Source organism: Coloeus monedula (genome assembly GCF_965178545.1).
Source record: "Coloeus monedula genome assembly, chromosome: 26".
Lineage (NCBI taxonomy): Eukaryota > Metazoa > Chordata > Aves > Passeriformes > Corvidae > Coloeus > Coloeus monedula.
Window position 1 is genome coordinate 1,530,592 of NC_138806.1, and position 27,650 is coordinate 1,558,241.

Here is a 27,650-nt window from a genome sequence, read left to right on the forward strand (position 1 = left end):
AAATTTGGGGATGCTCTGCACGATCGGTTTAGTGAATTTGCTCCTACCAAAACCACAGCATGAGCCCCAAACACCAGTGTGAAGCTTTGCTCTCAAAACCTGTGCAGTATCCCAGAGCAGGAATGCCAGCCCAGCCCAGGGCTGCAGCCCCTGGGCTCCAGGGGTGCTGGGGACCACCCAGACTCACCACTCAGGCTGCCTCCTCTGCTCAGCCAGCTCATGTAGGCGCCGCAGGGCTTTCTCCTGCTTCCTCTCATCTTTCCGGGATCTCGACGAGACATTGCGAGCAAATTCCCTTTGCTTGAGATCTTTCAACCTCTGAGGCAAAAGAAAGCAGGGACGGATCAGATCAAAGCTGTTTGTGGTTTATCCAAGAGCAGCTCTTTGCTGTAGCACTGGAAACTGCGGTGTCAAGCCCCTCCCCAGGGACATTTATTGAGCCAGGATGGAGCAAGAGCATCTTAGCTCAGCAAACCCCATGGAGCACATTGCCATCCTCCCAGCAGCTGAAGGAAAAGACAACTGGTGGTCACTTTTGGCTATGATTTCAAGTTCTGTGTATACCCCTTTCCAATCAACATTACCGATTTTCTTTTGCATGGACAACAAAGCTGATTTTGAAGCAACAAGCAAATTCTGGAAGGAAAAGGGGAAAAGAAGAAGGATTGTTTACTTTGCTGCTCTTGCAGGGTGCAGATGTACTTGACAAACAGTGCATGACACGAGTCAAGAGCACGGGCCAAAGGACAAGGAAGGATTAGCTGGTTGATAGCCAGAGGTACCCAGGAATGACATCTGACAAAAGCAATGTACCATTACATTGGAGAAGGAGCCAAAAATCCCATGCAAATGATTTCATGAGCAAATCCAGAATACAACATACACCACAACCAGTTACTTGTTTTCCTGATAGTAGTTCTGAGGGTCTCTAAGAAACAAATTGCTCTAAAGGCAGGAGGGACTCTTGGGGTTGAATACTTCGGGGGGGCAGAAGCACCAAGTTCCCCAGAATCTTATCATGAGGGAGCAAACCTGAACCCAAGGAATTTCAAACATCCTAACATTACTGATGAAGTCTAGGTAGCCAATTCTAATAGAAAATAAACATCCAAGACTTCAGAACGTTTTGGAAAGTCCTTGTCTCAGAGCACTAGGAGAAGAGGCTGCTGGTTTTCCTTGGAATATATGTGGATATTCACAACATTTTTTTAGAGTGCTCTACAGAAGTTTAAGTAACAGAAAGCAACAAAGACAGACCTCCACCATCCTAAAGGGACTCATTGTTCTTTTTTAGTGCACAATTCAAAACCCTTTCAAAGGGCCCAGTTCCAGAACGCATCCTGTACTCAGCTTTTGGAAAAAGTTTCATGTTTTTCAGGCATTTCGTGAAGGGCCTGAGAGACCAACGGGACTCAGAGCAGGAGTCACTTTGGAACAATTCTTGTACAGGATGTACAAATCACTGGTGAATTCTAAATACTTCTGGCTGGCTGACTCTGCCTCTTTCCTGGAGCACAGTCAGACTGCCACACACAGAAACAGTGGATCTGGAAACCAACCCAAAGCTCAAATTAGAGGAATTAAGCTGGCCCAATGTAAAGAGAACATTGCTTTGTGAAAAAGGGGGAGATTGGACAAGACAGAGGATTCTCTTACCTAATTGTATTTACTAAATGTGGTTGATTGTTACCAAAATCAGAGGGGAGGACATACAAAAAAGATACAACTACAGACACCAGTAGAAAGAAACTCACTCTTGTGATCTGGACTCCCAAATTAGAAGGGTTTGCTTTCAATACATCAGCTGAAAACGTCACATCACAAAGAAAAAAAGAAAGTAAAAATATAACAAGAGTGGAAGAGAGAAAAAAAAAAAACCAAGCAAGCATTACTAGAGAGCTGTGGGGGAGTGTGGCAGCTATTCTACAGAGCGGGAGTGGAGCCAGCGGAGCCACGGGACCGAGCTGGGGGCTGGAGCAGGGGGACACACACAGACACGCACGGACACAGCAATGATCCCACCTGGAACAGCAGAGCTACTTTCACCAGGACAAGTAAAGGGCTCAAGGGTTTTGTGGTGTATGTTAAATGTTGAAGAGTAAATTTTTTTCCAAGAGGAAGGAAAAAAAATAAAATAGATGGATGGAGCAATGCTATCAGCTTTTTCATGCTGATTTCGAAAGCGTGTCTGAAATGCTCCAGGAAGTTACAGCCACCAACAGCTGACAAAACTATTTAATGGGGGCTGATGCCAAGTCTCGAGATCACTCATCCATTTGGAAAAAAGCATGACCCAGCTATTTACACCAGACATGAACTGTGACCTTTTCCTCTCCAGAGGAAGGTGCAATGGTGCACTCAGAGCCCCTTGTGCCCCCAGGCATGGTCCTGATCACCCCCGGGACACAAAATGGGCTCAGAGCTGTTAGGAACAATGCAGCTGCCCCCAAGCTCTCCTGCCTCCATTACGTGGCAATTTGAATGCAGACAGAATTAAACGCCCATTATTAAATGCTGACCTTTGTGTGTCTCTGTTCCCCCAAACCTCCCACTCTCAACACTTCCAATTTAGAGGTGTGAAGCAAATGAGCTACCCCAAAGCACTGTAAGTCCAGAATATGCACCAGAGCAACTCCCAGCTGCACCCAGACCCGGGCCCTTTAGGATGACAAACCACCGGCCCTGGTGTCAAGACTGCTGAGAATTTGATACTTCCAAAACTGGGGAAGAGTTGGTCCGGTTTTACAAAGGACCAAGAGATCTCAAGGCTGAGTTTCTTTTTGTCACACAGGAGTCAGGAGGAAAAAGGGTCTTGCTGGGGAAGTACAGGACAGAAAAGCTCCACAAATGCACCATGCCAGCTCCTCGGGAATGTAAAATACTGAACAGAACATGGCTCAGCTTCTTAGACTGACCTAAACCAACACACCTTTCACCAGAAACGACCCAAAGTCTGCAAGAGACCTGGCTGGACTGCATTATCTTCCCTAAATGCATCCTGGGGTAGGGGAAGGGGGGAAAACAGGAGCCCACACTGCTCATCTGTAAGAACAGCCTGCTGCAGGAATGAAAAATACCCAGAACCTCTCAAAATAACCTCTAACTCTGCCCTCACTTATTGTTTCAAATATGTCACCGAATCCAGTGATTCATCCCCTCAAAGAGTGGATAACCAGTTCACTACAGCCATGCCCACCCTGCTCCCCAGTCCTGACTGGGAGGAAGCAATCCAAAGCCTGAAGTACAAGTTCACAGAGTGAAGGGAGCATGTGGAGCACTGAGATGCTGCTCACACACTCCAGGTCTGAGCCTGCCCAGGAAATCATTTGAACTAAACAGATATTTAAGCTCAGTTTACACTAAAGAAATTTCCATCTAATCCTGAGGAGAGTGTTTGTTATTCTAATCCCCCAAAATCTCTAAATTACTTTTTGGACCGCACCATATGTGTGGGTGTCAGCGAGGCTGGATGGGCATGGAACTGCCCTTTCCCCAGCACCACGGAGAAATTCCAGCAAGGATTTAACACAGCCACTCAACCATCCTCAGGGAGCTTCTCCCCTCTAAAAGGAGCCCTGGGAACTCATAATTTTGGGGTGAATCCTCCCTTTTTAATTCTTCCCACTGTGCTTAGCAAGACAATGATTTTTTCAACAGGATTAGAGCCACCAAACCTGTATGAAATCAAATACATGCTTCATGCTACCACAGGATTTCAAAATTAAGGGGCATTTTTTTCCTCCATGGGCAGTGTGTTTTCTGAGGAAGCAGCACTTTATCTAAGCAGCAATGTCTTTTCAGACTGGAGGATCACGGGGACCATAAAGCCAAGGAATATTCTGCTGGTTTATTACTTCACCTGCCAAAAGGGCCACACTGCAGTGACCAGCAGTGACACAAATCACCAGCACTTACATAAAATTTCTCCAGATTTCCACATGCTGTAGGCAGTGCTTTGCTACCTCCAGCCTTCCTGGGGTTTATTAATAGCCACCAGCCCCCTCAGCTTTGGAACAAAGAATGGTATTTTAAGTTTCCAGCCTTGTTTCTAACAAAATTCTGAACTCGTCTCCACATTTCCACAGGAGTGCAAGTCGAGCTCCTAAAGAGCAGGTGTGGTATCAAATCTGCAGCTACCTCTGGACTCCAGCACAAAGAGGCTGGAGTGCTGGATTATTTCCCAGTCCCTGCACGGCTCAGGAGGGGCCAAAGTGGCAACCACCACCAGTACCTTCCAATTCTCACAAATCACCTTAAACCCGCTGCGCCACAGCACCGCTGAAAAGCTCCTGAGAGCCCATCCCAGGCACAGCAAAGTGGGGAAATCAAGGAGGGTGAGTCAGGAACTGATGCAACAGGAAAACCACTGGATCATCATGGAATGTCCTAAGTAGGAAGGAACCCCCAAGGATCATCCAGTCCAACTCCTGGCCCTGCACAGACACCCCAACAATCCCACCCTGTGCCTGAGAGCGTTGTCCAAATGCTCCTGGAGCTCTGGCAGCCTTGGGGCCATGAAAAAACTCAGCACACACCAGATTCTGCTGATGAGATGGTACCAGCTAAGACCTCCTCAGTACCCAGCTGGGCTGCAGAGCTTTACAGGCTCAGGACCAGCAGTAAATGGATTTTCTCTGTTTAAGGTGAAAAAGCCAAACAGCATCACTGAACTGAGGCCCACTGAGAGACATTCTTTGCCCAGAAGTGCAGAGCAGAAAGAGCCCCTGTTGTTCTCACAAGACAAAAGCACTGTCACACCGTGTCACCAGACCTGGAGATGTGAGACTTTCATGCCAAACCTCATATTGGGATGGGTCAGAGCAGATCCATCTCTGGGGCTCGAGACAGGAGGCAGCTCCCATGACATCAGAGCCCCCTCCTCCCCTGCCATTGTTCTCATGTCTCTCTTCCAACCCACATAAAATAAAATAATAATCATGTACTTTTCATTCTGAGCCAGCAGATTTCTGGCTTTTTGAACTTTTGATGTCTGCTCGATTCTTTGCCCCAAAAGCTTCTGGGAGTGAACGACACCATTAAACACAAGCTCAAAGGATGGCAACCTTGATCGTTTTATTGAAGTGAGAACACAAGCCTGGCTTATCTTTGGTCATCAACATTCTTTGCACGCTCATAAATGAAGTGAAAAGAACAAAGGGGAAATGGCTTGCAAATGCTGTTTTATTTCATCTTAATTTCCTCCCTGGAAGGAATCAATATTTTTCTTAGCTGGGTTAAGAAAAATATAGAATGGGTTGGGTTGGAAGGGACCTTAAAGCCCAACCAATGCCACCCCCTGCCATGGCAGGGACACCTCCCACTGTCCTGGGTGCTCCAAGCCCCATCCAACCTGGCCTGGGACGCTGCCAGGGATCCAGGGGCAGCCCCAGCTGCTCTGGGCACTCTGTGCCAGGGCTTCCCCACCCTCACTGGGGAGAATTTCCTCATCATCTCTAATCTAAACCTACTCCCTTTTTAGTTAAATCCATCCCCTTTGTTTATCACTCCATGCCCTTGCCCAAAGTCCCTCCTCAGTTCTCTTGTAGCCCCTTTATTGTTAATTGATGGGTTTTCTGAGGGTAAAGCATCTCTGGAGTAGAAGAACCTCCCATGTAACACCAAGTACCTCAGAGATTCCCTCCTCAGTCTTCTCCACTCAAGCTGTGCTTGGAGGCCCAAAGTTTTGGAAATCCCAAGTCTCCCCAAAACGTAAAGTTCAGGGTTTGCATTCAGAGTATTCCTCAACCTCGGCAGTGACTGTTTTGGTAATTTTATTGTGCTTGAACAGATCCCTCCCCCTCGGGCAGGAGAAGCAAAGATGCAGCTAATTAGGGCACAAAGAGAACTGTTCATCTATACTTTCAGTTCTTAGTTCCACCCTCTTTCCCAAAGAACTTCTTTATGGAATACATTCCCTTTGTCCTTTTACAAAGAGAATCTACGCAGAATTAATCACCTGCACCTCCCAAACACCACACACTTAGGGGAAAAAAACAGCTACATAAAAGCCTGCATTTCAATGCTGGTTTGTGTTCTCCCAGGGAACCTGGCACAGGTTCACTCAGGAACACGTTTGTTTTTCACAGGGAATGCAGAAGGGGAATGTTTTCATTCTGTTGGGTCACTGACTCAGTAAACAGCTCGAGCCCTCAGCAGGCACACGAGCAGAACGAGGTGATGGCGTGAGATTCTCCAAGCTCTTGGATTGTTAAAACCCCCCCCAGAGTAAAAGCTGACTGTAAATGCTACATAACTGACACACAAGGTAATTCCAACCATAACAACTCCTGCAGGCTGCTCCAGGTGCTGGGCCCTGCACATCCAGGTTTATTTGATATGAATACACAGACTGGGCACAACCCAGATAAGGGGCTCGCACTCATCTTCACACAGATCTAACACGGGGTTTTTATCTTGATGTCAAAACCCCAAACCAAATAAAGAGCCCTCACAGGTGTAATGCCTTAAGGACACATTCCCACTGAGGCCAGAGTGTTCTAGGACTGTGGGTGCTCCCAAGGATCAGGACACTGTGGATCTGCAGGAAAGCAGCACAAAAATCACAGAATCACAGACTGGTTTGGCTTGGAAAAGATCTTAAAGATCACCTCGTTCCACCCCCTGCCATGGGCAGGGACACCCTGCACTATCCCAGGTTGCTCCAAGCCCCTGGCCCTGGGGCTGAACCCTCCCAGGGATATACACTGGGTCCATCCCCACTACCCAAGCTCCTTGTTAGCTGCAGAAGTTTTCTTTCTACATTTGCCACCTTTTGTCTGTTAATTATTACTTATTATTACGCTGTTGACTGTCAGGACTGGGCACCATCACAAGTGGGGCCCCTTCACAACCTAGCAGGCCTTCAAGATCAAAATCCTACAGCTAAAAAAACCCACCACTAAAGACACCAGCAGCTGTACAAGGAGTTATGAGATCCAGCCTTTTGCAGTTGTTCCCTGAAGGGTGTGTGAGAGAACTGAGCTTATTGTCCCTCCTGCAGGGCCACCTGCACCCACTCCAGCTGCTTTCAGCCCCCTGAGAAGGACAGGCCATGTGCCGACCAGAGGGCGACTGGTCCTTAAAACAGCTGCACTTCTCATCTCAAGTGCCAACCTAATTAAAAACAGCTCCAGAACAACACTGCACACCTCCAACACCATGGCTAAAACAGAGTGACTGGAACAGGCCAACGGTTTGGGAGAATAAATGGAAGGTTCTTTTCCCAGATAAGGAAATGCTGCCTTTCGGAGAGAACCTTGGTGTTGAGGTTGATTGAGACATAGTCAAATGTTCTATGAAACCAGGACAGGCAGGAAATAAAGAGAATAAACCTCCCCTTTAATTGTTTGGTGTTGACACAATTTTGGTGGGTCCAAAATTTATCCGGTTGGGATCAATACACTTACCTATCATCCCTGTTGGGCAATAATCCCGAGTTCCTTCCTGGAATACAAGACAGTGTCTTTATAACTCGGGAGTGGAAAGGGATCTGAGGATGGAACATCTATTTACAGGGACAGCCTAATGCTCGCTGAGCCACAGAGGGATAAGCAAACACTTCAACGTCAGGGGGATGTGGAACTAAAAATACTTAAAAGCAAAAATGCTGTGGAAACTGAGCCAACAAAAAGGCAGAACCAGCTCTGTTGCCTCAAAAATTACCACTGAGACAACAAAATATTGCAGATAATGTATACCAAGCTGGGTTGCTGTAACTAAGATACTGTAGTGGCCTTTCTTTCCAAGAAAGCCAACTGATGGCCTACTTTTAGGAGAAGTTCACATTTTTCCTCAAAAACTTTAGGCTCACCTTTCTGCAACCTTGCCTTCTTGTCCAAAGAGACAAACTATAAAACATCAACGTGCAACATATCAAAAGCACAGCTTTTTTTCTTTTAACTTCTTTAAAATTTAGCCTGGACTGCTCGAAATGAGCCTCCCTTGAGCAGAAGGGAGCAGTGAGATAATGTTACTTATGCAAATTCACCTTCATTCAGTCTCGGGGGTTTCAAGTTCACTCCCTGTACGCTGACCCAGCGAGGTCACACACATTTCAGCCCGACAAAGCTGGACAAGCAATTTTTTCCCTAAGCAAAGCATGATTGCTTCTTTGTTTAAATCCCTCTGTAACTAGAAATTAATGCTGGGGGATGCAGCCAGAGTTTGGAGGTTCATTTTCTCCAAAGCCTGCCTGAAGTGACTGCAATGGATGGAATTATCCAAGAACGTAATTCCTCTCAAAATAATCAGCAGTACCAAGCAACCTCCAAATTCTTTCTCCTGATGAGATGACCCCACCCTGTGTGTGCACAAGATATTTTTCTCTCAGGCCACTCCTGCTGATGACTCCTTTTATTGCTTTCCACAGGTTGGTTTCCTCCTCCACAGCATCTTCAGCTGCTGGAAGAGCTCTGAGCCTGGCCAGCCTCACGTCAGTGCCCCATTAGTCACCGAGGGTTGGAGCAGGAGTTCACGGAATCCCACGGCATCAGCACACCAAGAATGTGACACAAACAGGTCCTTCCACCTCCCAGATAAATGCAGGTCAGTGCGCTCGGGTTTCAGCCAAGGTGACGGAAACCTTCCAAGGAAGTTCTCTGCTCTCAGGTGTCACGACTGATCTTGGCCAAAACCACCCCTCTGCCCAACAACCAAGGGAATAAATGAATTTCTGCTCTTCAGTCTACCAAATCACTCTTTTTTACAGAGCCCAACTGCCCTACCATGAGAATTCCTGGCAAGACTCCCGTAGTTCGAAGCAGAGTCTCTGTCATATCCTACACTTAATACACACACACACAAAAATCGTAACTCTTCTTGTTTTTAAGCTATTTTGTTCATTGCTATTTTGCAAGCTCTACAGCACATCCTCCCTCGAGTTACCAGCATTTTGATGATTGTGTTGTTAGAATTTATGACTAGGAACATCAAACCCCTCCTCTGAGCCCTTTCAGCCCTGGAGGAGCCCAACACTGCTATCTGCTATGCAGTTACATCTCATTTAGCAGCTTAAATGGTCAAACAGATCAGGCTAACACATGAACTTCCATTATTTACTGTGCAGCATGAAGCACCCTGCAGACACTACAGTACATCCCTACCTTGGGAAAAAAGCCAGCTCCACAGAGACTCTGAATCCACTTTCTCCCAAGAATTACAGAATTTGGGAAGTGCTCCTTTCTTCCGATTCCTTTGACACAGTCCATTATTTCCTAGTCCGTTTTCAGTAACTCAACAGAACACAGACTCAGGTACTAAAATGTTCACATGTGGGGAATCATCACTCCTCAAAGCTGTACTAAACTAAAGCAAGCTGGGAGCCATCCACATCCATGTGCACTCTCCCCAGTTTAACACCATCACATTCCTGCCTGTGGGTCTTTCAGAATTGGGGCTCCTTGATGCCAGCCATGGAGCGGGGTTTGCGGTTTTTGTGTTGCTTTGTGTTTTTAAATGGATGATGGACATAAAAATCTTATCCAGCAACATAAAACCTATTCCTGGACCAGTAAGGAAAACAGATACACCAGGGAAACTCCAAGTATTAACCACAAACAAAACCACCACGATGAACATCAAAATGATGAACTGTGCTGTCAACACTTGGTTACCTGCTTGTGAGCATGGTCGTAAGAGTTGATGTGGTTGTCAAACTCTTGGTGCTTCTGATACTGCTTGTCACAGAGCTCACAGTAGAAGTTTGCTCTGAGGTCTTCCAAAGCCTTGGCAATGGCCTTTTCTTTATCAACATAATCCTGGGAAATTAACAAAAAAATGTTTCTGTTAAGTGTCCTGTAGAACAGGCTCGAAGATGATGAGTTAGTACTGTAAGGAAAAATAGTGCTAAGAAAAACTTAGTGTACATTGATTGTATTTATTACAGGATCACTGAGGTTGGAAAAGACTTCCAAGATCATCGGGTCCAACCTGTGCCCGATGCCCACCTTGTCCCCAGCCCAGAGCACTCAGTGCCATGCCCAGGCCTTCCTTGGACACCAAACCTCCCTGGGCAGCCCCTGCCAAGGCCTGAGCACCCTTTCCATGGGGAAATTCCTGCTGCTGTCCACCCTGAGCCTTCCCTGGCCCAGCCTGAGGCCGTTCCCTCTCCTCCTGTCCCTGTTCCCTGCCAGCAGAGCCTGACCCCCCCGGCTGCCCCCTCCTGTCAGGGACTTGTGCAGAGCCACAAGGTCCCCCCTGAGCCTCCTTTGCTCCAGGCTGAGCCCCTTTCCAGCTCCCTCAGCCGCTCCTGGGGCTCCAGCCCCTTCCCAGCTCTGTTCCCTTCCCTGGACATGCTCCAGCCCCTCAATGTCCTTCCTGTCATGAGGTGCCCAGAACTGGACAAAGCACCTGAGGTCCCTCAGCAGTGCCAGCTCAGGGGACAGGCACTGCCCTGGTCCTGCTGCCACCCCAGTCCTGGGACAGCCCAGGTGCCACTGGCTTCCTGCACACCTGGACACACCTGGGCTCATGTCCAGCCACTGCTGACCAACACCTCCAGGTCCTTTTCCAGCTTTCCAGTCACTTTGCCCCCACCTGGAACATCCCATGGGGTTGCTGCGACCCAAATGCAGGTCCCAGCACTTGGCCTCACTGAACCCAGCTTACTGAGCTGAGCAGCCTTTGCAAATTCACAGGTGGGATTCCAGAATTTCACAATGCTACAGACCTTGACTCTGTTTTTCACCCAGAATCACAAAATATTCTGAGCTGGAGGGGACCCACAAGGACTGAACATTCCCTGGTCACAGCAGAGGTATCACTAAAAGGAGACTGCTTAAAACAAGGCCTTCAGTGCTGATGGGGGAAGGCAGCTCTGCCTCACGGAGCCTCCTGGACTGTCTGTGCTCCAAGGAGAGGTTCAAAGCCTCGAGCTAACCCAGAGACACACTGGCATCAAACCCAGGAGGATGCCTGCCTTTGGAACAGAACCTTACGACTCTAAAGCTGACACTGCTCCATTCTGAGTGCTAAGTGATGTCTGCTTGATCTTGGTTTGGCTGCCTGAGTTCAGGAGGGAGGAACATGGCTCTGGCTGGGAATCACCGCTCAGAGCCCGCCGAGCCCAATCCACTCCAGTGAAACATTCCCAGGAGCAAAACTGTCCCTCAGGCTGGGCCACAGCACAGTGACCACACTGGCACTGGGCACAGGGGGCTGCATTTAATGGACAGGGGAGGGGCACAGCCTTTTCCCTTCTATAATTGAACATTTGCACAGGTGGAAAACCAAACCTGCAGGCACAGATGAGGTGTCTCACCCGGCAACAGTGACATCCTTCCCTCTTTTGCTACAGGTCTGGAATATGCACCAAGCTCCGGGACTGGGGAAATCCCAGACCCTCAGGTGGCTGTACTGGCTGGAAATCCAGATGTGGAAGGAGCCTGTGCTGTCCCCAGGGCTGCTGCACACCTGGGGGGCTCTGAAACGCACCTGATGCCAGGGCACAGGAACCTCAGGGCTGAGCAGCTGCTCCCTCTTGCCAGGCTGGATCAATTACAACCCCACCAGCAGAATTAATAAAACATCACCACTCTTCACGAGCTCTCTGGGGGAGGTTTACCCTGAGGAGGTGGAAGCTTTTACTCAAAATGAGCTACAAATGCTGCATCACAAAGCCCACTGTACTCACAGCAGCACTCCCCATATAGCCATTGACCACAGGCATTTCAACTGGAATAAAGAGAAATTATATAAAAAAACAGCCTAACATTAGAGAAAAAAGCACTTAAGGATCTTTTTTCCATCTTCAATAAAATGTTCCTATGGGAAGCTTCCTTCCTCAGCAAGAGGAGGCAGCAAACATTTAAGACAGAAAACTATGAAAGGTTTTTCCTTTGAATTTCAGATCTTGTTCAAGGCAATATGGTTTATCTCCTAGTTACCACATCAAAATGGCATTAAAATAACATTATTGAGCATGTTTTCTATGATATAAAATTTATATAAAATTTTAAACACCCGAGGAGAAGAAAAAAATATCTAAAAAATTGTAGTGCTCGTGGTTGGGGTTGTTTTCAATTTAAAGCACTGTTCACTTCTACATAAAAAAGGAAGCAACTTCCTGCTTCCATCTATTACCAGATGCCCTTGTTAAGAAGAAAAAAGAAAAAAATCAACAAATTTGGAGTTTTGAGCCTGAAGCAGGTCCCCAGGAAGACAAAAAAGGAAAACAGAGCAGCATGAACTCCACAGAACACGGACGTTTAAAGTTCCTCTGAACCCCAGACAAGCTTCCTGCACCATGTGTAGGTTTTTTTGAGCAAGCATCCTGTGGCTAAACAATGAAACCCAGCCATTTGAGTGATCAGAATCTATACAAAAGAAGGGAATTAAAAACCAGTTCTTGGCTGCAGAGTTATCCGAAACTCCTCTGAGGCTCCCTGAATGGCTAATCAGGATGCACCGCCACCAGCAGTTACATAATGGACTCCTGTGGAGCAGCAAAAAGTAACGGCTGCAGAGATTTTTCACAGATTAATACCAAAATGCAAGGGGTAAGGATGAACTGAGCTAACAAAAACCCACTGGAGCTGGCAGAGACTGCTACTGCTCCAGAGCTCCTGAAAAAAATCCGTGCTGGATGAGGGCAGGAAGAGAAAAGTCTCAGAGCAACACAGGTTTGGCTGCGTTTGCAAAGACAATTGTAAACCCCAAGAACTTCAGGATCACAGAACGGTTTTGGTTGGGAGGGACCTTAAAGTGCACCCAGCCCCACTCCCTGTCGCAGGCAGGGACACCTTCCACTAGAGCAGGTTGCTCCAAGCCCTGTCCAACCTTCCCAGGAATGGGGAGTCCACAGCCCCTCTGGGTACCCAAACACCTGCAGTTCACTTACCAAGCAAGTTAAGGTCTCAAGGGAGAGCAGAGGAGAGCAGAGGAGAGGAGACTATAAATTTTCATAGCTGAACAAACTGCCTGAAGAATTAACTGTTCAACTGGAGAAATGGAATTTTAGATTTGCCGAGGTTATGTTTAATTTTAATGGCATTGGAACTACTTTCCCATTATTTCTCAAGTAATTAAAATTTATGCAAGACTGACACTTCATTTGGATGTCTTGGGCTCTTCCTCAACCCTGGTACTCCCCAAATCTCCGGACAATTGAACAAGCAGGCTTTCCTAAGACCTGATGGACTGTAGGGGCTGGGAAGCGGAAGAGTGGATTAAAGGATGAGCAGAGGCCATGTCTCCGCAGAGAACCCGGTTACAGCTAACCCAAGAATGCTCCAGCACGTCACGCTCAATCCCAACACAACAGCTCATTTTTATCAGCCCAAGGCTTACAAAATAACCCCACAGGTTTTGTAAATCCCATGGAAATACAGAATTTATCTTTTTTTTTAATGCTGCCTGAGCAATTCCTCCAAAGAGCTCCAGCCCATCGATTTCTCCGAGCTGGAGCTGTGTCCTACCTTTCCAAATCAAGCAGGATTTATGCAACAACATCATCATGTACTGCTCACTCCTCACTCAGCGCAACACAAGATCTCCTCCCCTCCCAGCTGGTACCTGCCCCTCTACCACCTTCAGGTTTTGTACAGGCATGTAAAAAAGAAAAATCCAGCAGCCCTGTGTGTAGGGAAGGAAATGTCCTGCTCACCCCAGGACTGTTCCTTCCAGAACAGGAGCAAAGCACACGGAGAAACCCCCGCAGCTGTCCTGGGGCTCTTCAGCAGCTAAACAAACATGAAGGTTGATGCCAGGAAGTGAATAACCAGTGTGTTAAAATGTAAATCATCTCCACAATGACCAAACCCAAGAACAGTGAATTCCTACAGCCATCACTGCGGCAGAACGAAGAGAACTCAGCCCCATCAGAACAAATCTTTTCCCACCCAGCCCACGGACACTCTGATGTTGATGCCCTTCTCTCTGTACCTTGTACTTCTGCCTCAGCTCCTCGGTGTCTTCCTTCTCCACCTCCAGCACTCGCCTCCGCTCTGTGGCATCCTCGGCATAGTCGAGCTGTTTAAAAAAAAAAAAACAGAGAAAAGAAGAAGAGATGCAATTTGGCCCATAAATATTCAATTATCAAATCTGCCAAAAGCACAACTTAACAATTTTAACTGAAACAAAATCTATGCATGTTGTACTTTACCTTCCCTCTTTTGTCACCCCAAGTGTAAAACAGGTCATTAACCCCCTGATGTGGAGGGTCCTGGCAGGCCCATAGCAGCTTTGGGGAGGGGAAATCTCACAGCCCAGGGATTTTGGGGAGCATCCAGACCCCAGAACTCAGCCTCACAAGGATAAACAGAGGATGCATTTTGAGAAGTGTTTTCTTACTGCGCTGATTTAAGAGCAAGTTGTTCTTGGGTGCACAAACTCTCACTTTTAAATGTCTCTCCCACCCACTCCCCAGAGTGAGGTGAGGGGCCAGGGGAGCTCACCTCCATCTCCATCCGGCCCATGCCCATGACATCGTACTTGACGACAATAGGGATGGGATCTGTCCTCCCTGGAAGAGGAACACACAGAGAGGGGTCAGCAGAAGCCCAGCACGACAGCTCGCTGTACACATTGGGTTTGGGTGGTTAGAGATCTTGCCTTGGAGTGCAGAGACCAGAAAGCTACAGTGAACCAAACACGAGCCATTCTCACAGCTTACAGCCAACCCTGCGCCAGCTCCGACCGGCACCCAGCATGACAAATGCATTTTCTGAACATTAACTGCTCATGTAAAAGCTCCTTGTGGCTCATGTTCCCCCATGAAAGCCCAGGGCAGGGCTGATAACAGGACTTGAACCTTCTCCTCAAGGCTTCCACATCAGGCTCCTCATCCTCCCATAGGAGTGAAGAAGCTGCTAAATACATTTCACTGTTGGAGCTCATGAATAATCTATTAGAACGTCCCTGCCCGGGATGTGGAAGCCTCCCTCCCACCAGCTTTTGTCCCTCCCCAGGAGTAAGGAATGCTGAGGAGAAGGATGGCACAGAAGCCAAACTTCTCCCATCCCAATCACCCAGTCTAGGCCAGGTGGTCGGTCCTTGGTTCCCCAGCCCCCAGAGCGATGCTCTGGCCCCGCTGTGTCACCTGTAAGCTGTGAAAAGGACTGGTTGCGAAGAAAATTGACTTTGAACTAATCAAACTATGCTGGAGATTTATATTTTTTTTAAAAATCGTATCTTTAATCCACTCATAACCAGCCAAACAAAGCAAAATGGGGCAGACAAGCACTTTACTACCACAGCTTTTTATTTTTTTATTTTATTTTAAATTATTATTTTGATTTTTACATCACAACTGGCACTGGTGGTTGTGATGTAACCCACTGACAAAGTACTTACCTTCTCCGGTGCAAACCTTGAGTGAGAAAACAGAATGTTTACTTCCCTTATTATTGCTCTTGTTTGGTGTAAACAACTCTTTTGTTATACACACATACACAGGTATTATACCTTTGGGCTAAAAGATCGACACGTTGGAGTCATGCCAAAATAGTCCATTGCCATCCACATGGTTGTGGTTGAAGTCTTTAAAACTGCCTCAGAAAACCTGGATAGGTGTGAACTCTTTGCCAGCATCAGCCATAATTCCTGCCAAAGCTACAGCCCCAGAGGGGCTTTTGAACCTTACAGACATGTGTTTTTATTCAGAAATAAATCCATTTAATTAATTGCTTCACGGTTTTGTTGACATGCCCAGGAATTTGACAGGCAGGTATCCAGCAGGTCCAAAAGTAGTGATCACATTGATCTGAAATGGTTTGGATTGAGCTTTCCGTTGGGTATTTAATGCTCAATCTTTGACAAGGTTTCTCTTACGCCCAATGGTATAATACAGTAAGCAGTGACTGCAATTTTTAGCAAAAGGACCAAATTAAAGACAGGTTATAAAAATGACTTCCTAGGTGCAATATCACTTTCATAACGTCTCAGCCAGGGATTTACTGGTAAGTGGTAAACCCAAATGGAATGGCTGGCACCAAGTGCCAACAATTTATTATGTAAATTTTTTTTCCAAGCTTTTTCTTTTTGTTTTGGTTTGGTTTTGGGTATTTTTGGTTTGGTTTCGTTTTGTTTCTCCAGCAATTGAGATCTTTTGATGCAGCCTCATTGCCCTGGTAAACCCCTGTATACAAACAATGCATCAGTACTTTTGCCTTCTAAGGCAGTCAAAGTTTTTTGGGTTGGTTTTTTTAAATTCAAAATCTATTTGGAAATTGCAGTAGCAAGTGCTAGTGCCCATCGTGTTGGGGGGGAAAAAAAAAATCAAGTTTGGACAGTATTAAAATTTTATGTTTAAACTGATTTTGGCAGTTCTAACACAAACAGAAACATCCCTTCTTAGCAATACCCTTTAATGAACAAGGATCAGACAAGTGTGCATAAAGAAAGGAAAGGAAAGGAAAATGAAAGACCAAGCAGAAGGATGATGGCTACAACAGAGAAAGTAAGCCTAACATTGGTGCACTGATGACAAAAGGAGTAATTCAGTCTGAAAATAAAAAATTACCACTGCTAAGTTTACCATCACCACAACAAGTCCAGGATCATAACGCTGTAAAAAAGAAACACCATTTGTTAGGCAGAAACCATTAGGGGCAGAAAATAGGCCGTTTGGCAGGGAGGATGGGTTAAAAAAAAATAACAGGAGGCTTCTTGCTCACCCCTCCACCCCATGACCGTGCTCTGCCCTGCGGAACCAGGGAGCCATCGGAGCAGCTCTGATTCCTTTTGGGTGTTGGGAGAGCTCCTGGTGACAGCCCCGCTCCAAGGAGGCACTGAGGCACACGTAAGCAGGCAATTTAAAGAGGAAACAAAGAATCTTAAGGAAATAACAAATTCTGGGCCAAAAGGAGCTCTGCTTGCAGCTAAGAGGAGAATATTCCATTGAAAAGCGATGCCTTTGTTTTAAACAGAACCATCATTTCATTATGAATTGAACACCCTGTGTGACACCCAGGTGACAAGTGGCATGTCCAGGCACACAGCACAGCTATGGCAGTAGTGCCAGCCCCACATGGATCCCCCTGGAGCCAGTTGGGGCAGCAGGACACACTGCTGGGCACTGGGGTGGCCTCGCTCCGTGTCCAAGGAGAGCCAAGATGGTGAAGGCACAGGGACAGGCTCAGGGCCACCCCTCGCCCGCTGGCTGCCAGGTGGGACATGGGGAGCAGCCAAAGGGGAAGATGGGACTCTGCAAGTTAAGCTCATTACTTCTCCTTTGAAGGAACTTCCTCGAGGAAAGTTTATCCTATTGCTGGCCATGACAACGGGACCTTTCCCAGCACGTAAACCTGGCTCGGACATTGGGAGCCTCCCAGGTTTGGGGTCCCTGCTGAGCCTTTCCTGTGCACCAGCATGCTTTGAAGGGAACATAAGCTTCCAAGGCCCAGAATTCCCACACTTCCTGCCACTCAGCAGGGCTGCAAGCAGTGCCACACGGACAGCTAATTCCCAGGTTGGACCCTGTTGTGTCCCTGCCCCAGCCCCCTGCACCCCGCAACATTTATTTTCTTTTTGAGGCAGGTCACAAACTCCTTCACAGACTGGTCACTGCACAGGCCGCAGAACCCAAAGCAGAGAGGGTTATTGCATCAAACACTTCCACACACAGGGATAATCTTATGGAGGACAGAGCAGGAAGCTCCAGCGGGATGGGAAAAATAACCAGCTCACACAAGCGTCACACCTAAAAAACCCGATCTCAAAGTGAATTAGGTTAGTAATGATGCCCTGGACTCAGAAATGAAATGAGATTCCCAAACTGACCAGCTGTACTTGTTTTGCTTTCCTCTCCCCAAGAAATACGAAAACCTTTCTCCCAGCTTGTGAAAAATTGCTCAGCCCCAAACAAAGCCCGACAGCCGCCCCCTTCCCAGAGCCCTGCAGTGGCAGGGAGCAGGCAGCACATGGCCAGGCAGGCTTCTCCAAAATTCCCTCCTTTTTAATTGCATAAAGTTACTGGATACAACCAAATACTTCCCCCCCCCCAGTGCTATAAATTAATAAATCTTGGGAAAATTCATTCTAAGGCTTCAGGGCTTTGGTATCAGACACAGGTCATACTGCACATGGAGGACTGTGGCTTCAGGGCCATGCTCTGGCTCTGGACATGGCACGGGTGCTGCTCTGCCCTTTGGAATGGGAATATCCCAGCTGGAGCTGCCATCTGAGCCCATCTGGAAACACCGGCATTGGCAACACCAGCCCATGTTTTATCCTGTTTTTAACAAGTCAAAACAGAACACAGTTTTCATCAGATTTGCAGATTCAGGGGAACTCCTCCCTCCAAAAACAGCATCATGGCAACAGAATCCCAGAATGGTCTGAGTTGGAAGGGAACTTAAAAACTAGTTCCTCCCCCTGCCACGAGCAGGGACACCTTCTCCACTATCCCAGGTTGCTCCAAGCCCCATCCAACCCAGCCCTGGACACATCCAGAGATCCAGGGCAGCCACAGCTTCTCTGGGCACCCTGTGCCAGGGCCTCCCCACCCTCACAGAGAAGAGTTTCTTCCCAGTATCTGATGTAAATTGATCCTTATTAAAATTTCTAACACCAACTCCTTGTCCTATCCCAACAGGTAAGTCTCTCTGCTAAAGAGACATTCAGACAGGAATAAAAAAAAAAATTACCCCAAAAATTCAGTGTTAACAATAATTCCATTCAAATCTCTTTCAGTGTGTCCCTTATGCACAGTGTGTAAGCACCACAGAAGGAACACAACTGTAATCCTGCTTGTTTTGTTGACATCTTCATAGAAATTCCCCCCAGGTACGAGCTTTGTAGGATGCAATCCTAGAGGACTGATTGATATCACACTTGTCACCAGAGGAGAATTTCATAAACTCAGTGTTTCCAGAGGACACAGACAACAGGATCTGATCTTGTTGGACATGGAGGATTTCTCCTTATTCATTATCTTTATGCTGCAACTGAAACCCACAGTCAGACACAACTTTGCAGGGAGTTTTAGCTGCTCCTGGAAAGGGACTATCCCTCAGCTGTGTGCAGGGCAGTTTCATGACCACAGCACTGGGTTTCTCTGGTGGATAAAGGTTGGTGTGTTCAGTCAGTACAAACCCCACTGTAGGCTCTGGAAGGGAAACAGGTGTCTGGAGTCAGCAACCAACACCTGCAGGAATGGATCCACAGGGACACAAGGCTCACCTTCAGCTGCACTGTCTGGGAAGGGGGAGATGGGGAGGAGTCCCTGTGCTCATGAATGAGCCGCATTTTCAAAGACGAGGATTTTACAACACTCAACACTCCTGGGACCATTTCGATATAGCCAGGGGAGTTGGGCTCTGCTTCCAGGAAACAAGTGACAGGACAAGAGGAAACAGCTTCAAATGGTGCCAGGGAAGGTTTAGGTTGGATACTGGGGACATTTCTTCATGGAAAGGGTTGTCCAGCCCTGGCAGAGGTTGCCCAGGGCAGTGGTGGAGTCCCCATCCCTGGAGGGATTTAAAAGCTGTGTAGATGTGACACTTGGGGACATGGGTTAGTGGTGGCCTTGGCAGCACGGGGTTCCCTAAGAGTCTATGAGGAACCAAGACCTGTCCTGTTGAAAATTCAGCCTCCTCATTCAGTACCTCAGAAGGGGAGAGGAGAGAAAATCCACTCATTTTCACTGGTGCACAAGCCTGGGGTGCTCCTCACTGGCTAAAAATGACACCACGTTACCAAACTCATTCCAATTGCTGCAAGAAGCAAATAAGCAAACAAGGGCAAGCTTTAATCCTGGTCCCCTTTGGGAATTAGATTTGTGAGATCATCCTGTTTATGTCAGATTTCTGGAAGGGGTAAAAACAATCAAGAGATTCAAACAAAGGTCCATCATCCTCAGTGGCAAACAAAGTTCCAAAGAGAAGAAAGTGTTTTCCAAGAACACAGAAACTGCACTGTGAATTTAATCCTTACTAAGCAGAGATGATGAGAGAAAGTCAAGTTGTAAACACCCCAATCACATGGAAAACTTCCAATGGGAGCTCAAAACTTTGCAGACACACAAACCAAGGGTGACACTTGCAGAAAACCAAGCTGAGGTTTGACACTGAGGCACCAAGCACAGCTCCTTGAACTTTTGCAGGGGAAGGAACATAGTGAAGTCTGGGTCAAAAAACATTCCTAGCCAAATACTGGGCAATGGATTAAAGCGCAACACAGAAAGTGTTGGAGCAAGAACACAATTCCTGGTTGATTTAGGACAGAAATTCGAGGCAAGAGTTGCTGTCTGTGTACATCTTGGTAAGCAGACAGGGCTGAAGGGTCTGGTCTGATTCAGGGCTGCACTGAGGAGCGAGGCAGGTTGTGCATGGCCATGGCCTCTCCCTTCCCCACACTCATCTCTCCCACTTTAATAAAACTGCTCTTCCATTGCACCAGCACAAAGGGCCAGAAGGCCTCGTTCCGAGCCAGGCGAAGGCCGTCCGTCACAGTAACACGTGGCACTGACAGCACAAGGATTTCAGATCTCACCGGCTACACCCACTCAAGCAACACAAACTCACCACCTGGAATCAAGGGAAGGATCTTGCACCTCCAAAAGCAAACAACAGGGCAACTGCATCCCCCAAAGGACACTGAGGCATTGAGCAAACCTCCCTTTCAGTCTATGGTCTGCTGGGGTTTAACACAGCAGTGAAGATGGGTATGATGACAGCAGCCACAGCACCCAGGTTTCTCAACCTGAGTTCACATGAGAATATCCCTCTTAAAACCACTGCAGTGATTTGTGTTGCAAACACAAGCACGGAAATGTTCCTCCATGCCAGGATTGAGGTTCCCGTGATGACATGTGAAGATACAAGAAGATAAGAGAGTGTTCACAGCTATTTCTTGGGTAAGGTTGCCAAACCAACCCATAACTAATGAATAAAGGCACTGTTAAGCATTTTTATCTGCCTCTCCTGTATTTTCTTGTATTTATTACAAAGCTCCAAAACCCAGAAAGAAATCTAACACCCCTCAGATGCTCATTGTTCCATGTTCACAGGCCTGACACACATTCACCGTCTGCCTCCACGAGATCAGAGGACCCAACAAATGGAAAACACATTAATAGCCGAGCTGAAGCCATTTGGCGAGCGGGTGACAGCACCAGGATTCAAGACCTTGGAATTCAAACCCTGAGCTCATTTCTCCAAGCTGCAGCTGCCAAGCGATCACATTTGTGACTGATCTCAGTTGCTTGAGTGGTCAGAGCTGTTTATTGCTCCCCACAGCCCGAGGAACATCCAGCAAAGGCAGCGCCCGCAGCCACCTGGCACTGCCTTGGAACAGGGACTCAGATCCGGCTTCATCCCACAGCCAGGGATCACCCCAGGGGCTGCCAGGGAGAGGATATTTCCTGCCTGAGCCGTGATATCACGGCTTCACCTGCAGCCCTGAGCAGCTTCCAGCACTTGTCAGACGTTTCTGCTCTTCCACCCTGCTCAGCCCTTGGACCAAGAGGGAATGTTTTCCCTTTTCTGAACAGATTTAGGGAGGAATGTGCCAAAGAAGAACTGCACCATAGTGATGCTGAGGGGAGGAGTGCTGACTATATTTATCCTCACAGAATCTGCAAGTCAGAGCACAAATTCACTTGTGCTTTTTCTTTTAATTGAAAACCACGCAACAATAATACAGCTTGATGGAGGAACTGAATTTTAGCATTTGCTAACACATTTGCTGTACCTGACTTTGCTACCTAGCTAGATGTACTCACGGAAGGATAAAATAAACCCAAAGCACTTGTTATTAACTGCTGCTCCCCGTATCACCAGGATGATTTATACAATCAGTGTGGGGCACACCTTGATCAACAGGAACAGCACTGCCCTGACAGTCTGTGCAGCTTCACTGCTTTCAGTCTGAGTGGAAGGGAACAAGGATGCAGGAGGGGTTCCCAGCTCTGCATGGCACTGCCAAGAGCTCCTGGGACACAGGCACGGCCCTGCCCTCTCCTCACGCGTTACATCAGCAGAGCTGCTCCCCAGGGAGATCAAAGCAGCTCTTCCAGAACAGTTACACTGAAATGATGCCAAAACTTGGCTAAAAACGTAAGCAAACATGAAGGAAGTTATTACTAAATAGGAAGATGAATTGGGACAGAAGGCATTTCTTCAGGACCAAAGGCTACAGGGGAAGTTCCTGCCACTGCAAGGACCTGCCCCAAAAGGGACATCTGTGCCCTAAACAGAACTACCTGCTGCTTCTATTTCCTGAGTACTGGAGATAATCCAAGTCCCAGTACAGACCAGCAGCCACCCACCTTGAAACTCCTTTTGGTTTCACTCTGAGCATTTTCATGACAATAACCAAGTGCTGAATGAGCTGCAGCAGTTCTTGAGGAGCAAACACACAGAAATTCCAGAGCTGTACTGAGCCCCCACATTACCTGAGCTGTTTGATTCACAACTAAGACACTGAGGAGCAGCTCTGCCATGACAAATCGTGTGATTTCTGTTGCCATAGCAAAGTACTAGATTGGGATTCACCTCTCAGAGATACCACAAAAGATCAGGATAATCCTGGTCTTCGGAATACTGTGGGAATGTGAAGTAAACCAGTACTTTTAAACATATCAAATTAATCATATAGGGCACAGCTGGTGGTGTGGGGGAACTTGTAACTGCTTCTGTACAGGCAGTGGGGCTGTTTTTAAAGGGTCAAGGCTGCAATCAGGCAAGAATATTTACTTAATAGAGAACTTTAGAGAGGCAAATCTGTGTTGAATAATTACAGTTGCTACCCAGACTGGCTAAGGATGAGCTGGACCTGAGCTGGTCAATCCTTCCTCAGAGTAACCTCCATATAGCCAGTAAACATCAAACCTTCCTCCTGCCCTCTCCAAACCCTTCCTGCAGAGCTGCCCACCCTCCCCAGGCCCTGCAATGACCCAGGAAACTGCAGGATAACCTACTCAGTTTCCCCCGGCCTAATTAAATGAAATTAAACTACTGGTTTTAGTCTCACAGATATACCTCTAGAGTACTATTACTTCATCTTAAACACACAAGTCCAAAAGAAAAAAAAAACCCGTAAGTTCTCAGCACAATTATTTTTTTAAACAAGACTCGTCAAAAAATTTGATGGAAAATAGGCAAAGAGCTTATAAAAATATTTTCAAATGTACGATTCAAATTATCCCACTTCTGCATGTCAGTCTCCTGGCTTTTCATAATACTACTTTAACTTAATGGGGAATACTCATTCCAAGAGAAATCATTAGAGTGTGGTTGAATTCAGATTTCCCTCAGCCCTCTCATTCCCCTCCTGACTTACGTAACTCCTGATTTATTCAAAATCCTTGGGCTCATTTAGCACAGGACTTCACACGAAGGTCAGGCAATGTTTTTAACCAATCTTTTCTTGTTTCATTTTTTCAGGAGACCACAAAATTCTGGACTATCAACTACAGGTGTTCCCCCAAAGATAAAACAGGCTACAATCACCATTTTCTCACTTGTCAGAGCACAACCATCATATATCTCCATGGAAGTGTTCTCCCTAAGCCATATTTTCCAAATTAAAAAATATCCCTGTGAACTGGCAACTCCTGCTTTTTCATATTCACTGGCTGTTAGCAAGCTGAAGCACCATGTCCAAATATAACACAAGTTGTTTGTGGGGAAAAAATGATGAAAAACATCAGGGAAAGAGACGAGCTGAAGGATGATTCTGCTGAATTCCTTATGAGTGTCTCTGAACCAGGATTCCAGCACTGGTGTGGTCAGAGGCCCTGCCTGATGCTCCACTCAGCACACATCCCAAATTCAGTGAAAGATGAAGCTGTTTTGGCCAGAACACAGCTGCCCTGGTGACAGCCATGTCACACAGGGCATGGGCTGAGGGCTTCCCTACCCAAGGGCTCAGCTCTTCTCAGTAACAATATTTACACCACAAGGTAGCTGCCCCAGGGGGTACAAAACACCTCTGCCTCTGGAATTTTCCTGAGAAGGAGCCAGGCTGTACCAGCAGATTTTTATCACCAGCAATTGGCAAGTGTGGATTTTAGGCTGTTGCAGGTACCACCCAGAGACAGCTCAGCACTGTCACCACTGGGTGCCATCCACCAGTGGGGAGTCAGGATGAAGGAACCCACCACAGGGTACGGTCCTGCAGCGTGAGGTTCTCATTGATCAACACCACAAGGGCCTGACTGCAAGAAAGAAACATTTCTGCCTGGCAAATGTAACACAGCATCACTTTGGGATTCACAGAACTAAAGAGGGAGCCCCAGCTCAGATGAACATCTAGAATTTAAAAGCTGTATCACAAAACTCAGCATGCTGAACTCATCCACTTCCTTCTAAGCCGAAGTGCACAGAAAGTAGATGAATGCAGTACCAATTCCATACATGTAACCCAAACTTTTTGGGAGTTTGATGTAAGGACCTTGTGCAGGAGGTCAGACACCACACCTACAGCTCCAGGCTGCTTGAAGGGGTTGTTTCAGCTGCACCTCCTCACCACAGGCTGCGTAAGATTTTAGGCTCAAGCACAGTGTGAAGCAAGAAGAGTTTAACAGGAACACACCTGCATCTCTTTAGAAACCTCTCCTGGTCCTTCCTGAACAAGGGAATGTGGAAGAGGGGAAGAACTTCTGTTCTGCTCCTCCCTTCTCACTGCACATCAAATGACTTCACTCTTCAAGCTCCTAGAGTTAAGATTAAAATTGGATGCAAATGTTTCCTTCCTGACATTTTATATTTGGATTTTTGGGCCAATCTGAGATTCATGCAGAAAGGTCACCGGATAATGAATTAAACACTCGAAACACTATCATCACCAATGCCACAGGCAACAGGCACAGGCTCTAGCTGCTGAGAACTCTGAGGAGAAAAGCTGGAGCAGCAGCAGCATCCCTTCCACATCCTCTGCCTGCCCAGACCTCTGGAGAAGTTGGTTGCCAGCTGGACAGGGCACTTTTCCGTTCCAAAAGCGCTGAAATTCCTGCACACACTCCAAAGCCTACATTAGGATGGTTTCACCACTGAACTGGGTTAAACTGGGTGGGTTATTTTTACTCCTGTGTTTCTGTGACCATGCAGGAGGCACAGGAAACCCTCACAGCCCAAATCCATGATTTGCCTGTAGCTTCCACACAGTCCAAATCACCAGAGCCCCAATGATTCGTGAGAGATCTGGAACAGCTCCAGCGCAGCGAGAGGCACAGTGGGAACATCTAAATCTGGACAAGTCTCAAAGTGCAAATTCCTGCTCAGCCCATGGGACACAGCAACAGCACCACCCCCTACCCCAACTCCAGACCTATAATCAGTCCCATAATCCACGTTCACCCCATCACATCAGAGCCTGCAGCACCCTGGGCCCTTGGGCTGTACCTTGGGATTCACCCAGGGCCAGGACAAGGCTTTTCCTTCTTTCAAGTCTTTGTGTTTCCACACTGGTGACACACAGAGCAATACAGGGCACCCAAAAGAGAGAACACACCGAGTTCCACCCATGATGTACATCCCACATGCCACAGGAAAGGCCCAGAGGTGACAACTACAACCCCACCCTGAGGTCTGGCCCCAGCAGGAACATGAAAGGACTGGAGAGTGCCATGCATTAACCAGAGAACTCCAACAAAACCGAGTTAGAGGAAGCCAGAAGCATTAACCAGCAAGGCAATCCTGCCTGAGAGGTTAGAGAGCCTTAGTCCGAGGGATTAATAGGCATTCCCAGAGTTTGGAGAACTCGTTACCTCTGCACAGTCCTCCACAGCACAGACACCCCCATCTCTAACGGGCTCACTCATGAAGACGGATTACAAGCTCCCAGGTCTTCAGACTACGGGCATGGGAACACGAGTGAGTTATTCTGAGGGCTCAGGGCACACCTGAGCTTCAAACACTTCCACAGGTTTCTACAGAAATTGGGTTTAGTGTCACAGGAAGAATTTAGGCTCAAGACAGCAAGGGGACCAGGTGTGCTGGTTCAACCAGCACTTTAGTGTGCCAGTGAGATTTGCTAAATCCCTGGCAAACTGCCGGGAACACAAATAAGTCCAACTTGTGACAGTCCTGTGGAGAAACCAGGAGTGAGCCTCTCCCATCCAGAGAACCTCTGCCACCACTTTCCATCTTCAGTGGCCCTTTACTGGCCTTCTAATGGCTTCTGACCCCTGTGAGCACTGACAGATCATGGGAACTACCTCAAATCTTTAATTCTTTTAATACCAAAGCATCAGCACAGTTTGAAGCTGCACCACTCCCTGTCAGTGTGGAGGAAGTGAATCCTCCTCCCTCCACGATGACTCTCACACATCCACCACACACACACCTCTAACCTGTACCAACAAGTGAGGCAGCAGCTTCCACTTGCAAAATGCCAGATCTGAAACTCAACAGTGCACTCGTTTGGATATATTAATAACGGAAAGAAAATCTAATCTAGGAACAAAACGCAGAAATAATTTTGTTAAAGACCAAGGCTGGAGTTGAAGGTTTCAGACACAAGGGACTGGACTTACCCTGCAGTGACTTTCCCAATCCCTGGCCCAGCTTCCACCCATGTTTCTGGAGTAAGCGGTGTCCAATATTATCCTGACAGACAGAACAGAGAAAACAAACCAAAAATATTCCAATAATATATTCTTCCCTTCCCGCTGACATTTAAACATGTGATGAGCAAGAGATTTTTCTACATATATATGCATGCAAAAAAATGCTACTGAAAAGGCAATATATGCCCAATAAAGGGAAAGACAAATGTCAAAAATTGCTGGCTAGAATTTTTCCAGGGGGATGGGTATTGGGGACGGTCACTTTCTGATGGTGTGCTGGGCAACTTTTGTGCATCACATTTAAAAGAAATAAAAAAATAATAAAAATAGAAAGCAATGTGGGAGAAAATAAAGTGTACCAATAAAAATTGACAGTAAAAAGCATAAAATCAAGCTATTTATACAATCATATCCATCACCTAGACAGCACCACTTAAGATTTTTTTTTGTAAAGAAAATCTACAATGTGTTTAGTCATTTTGTTTGTGTGTCAGGCTTTTATAATACTGAGTAAGTTGTAAGTGCAAGACTGCCCCACCACTAGAAACCAAAACACAATCAGAGCAAAATCCAGGCTAGACTTGATTGGGTTTTTTTTTATATATGTATATATATATAAACTAGCATGCAGCCAATATTAAACTGAAAAAACAGTGAGGTTAGTAAAACAAAACAAAAAAAAAATCAATTAAATAAAATGAGCTCAAGCACAGACTGGGTGATGCATTTCACATGTAAACTAACAAAAATACTAAGATGTTAGAATGAAACAGGCCTAGCAATAAGTTAACAGCAAGGAACCATTAGTGCATGTAGGGGAAACAATAAGCATAATGTCTCATCTTCCTAAAAAAAAAAAAAGCTATTTTAGAATAAGTGGAAAAGTACTGACGCAGCAATTAAGTGTCAGCTTTTGGCAATGGGGCTGAGCAGGGCTCAGTGTGGAAATTGTTGTGTTTTATGCAAGGTTTCTGCCCCCAGACAAAGAGCAGAGCACTCACAGCACCCTCGAACCATCTCAATCTGCCAGCTCGCCCTCAGTGACCAGTTCACCCAGTTACAAGCAGTGACCAGATCCTCAAAGAAGGAGTCTTGGCTGGGACCATGTTCACCTTCTAATCACAAAAAATAAAAATCAAAATCAGATATGAACTTGTTGATTATTAATTATCATCAGGCAAACCACAACCCGAGATATCACAGA

General features: G+C 46.7%; 1 protein-coding gene across 5 annotated transcripts in view; it reads right to left on the bottom strand.

Annotated features, from left to right (window-relative positions):
* The window catches only part of GPATCH8 (G-patch domain containing 8), a 55,981-nt gene that overhangs the window by 6,133 nt on the left and 22,198 nt on the right, over positions 1-27,650 (bottom strand). For 2 of the 5 annotated variants that reach the window (XM_082297419.1, XM_082297420.1), the window contains 5 exons: positions 26,414-26,486; positions 14,391-14,458; positions 13,879-13,965; positions 9,612-9,755; positions 188-318 (listed from right to left, as the gene is read on the bottom strand). In XM_082297419.1, coding sequence (XP_082153545.1) covers positions 188-318; positions 9,612-9,755; positions 13,879-13,965; positions 14,391-14,458; positions 26,414-26,486 — 503 coding nt within the window. Of the gene's footprint in view, positions 1-187; positions 319-9,611; positions 9,756-13,878; positions 13,966-14,390; positions 14,459-16,456; positions 16,502-25,645; positions 25,732-26,413; positions 26,487-27,650 lie in introns of all 5 variants that reach the window. The other 3 variants (XM_082297421.1, XM_082297422.1, XM_082297423.1) reach the window with 3 other exon arrangements.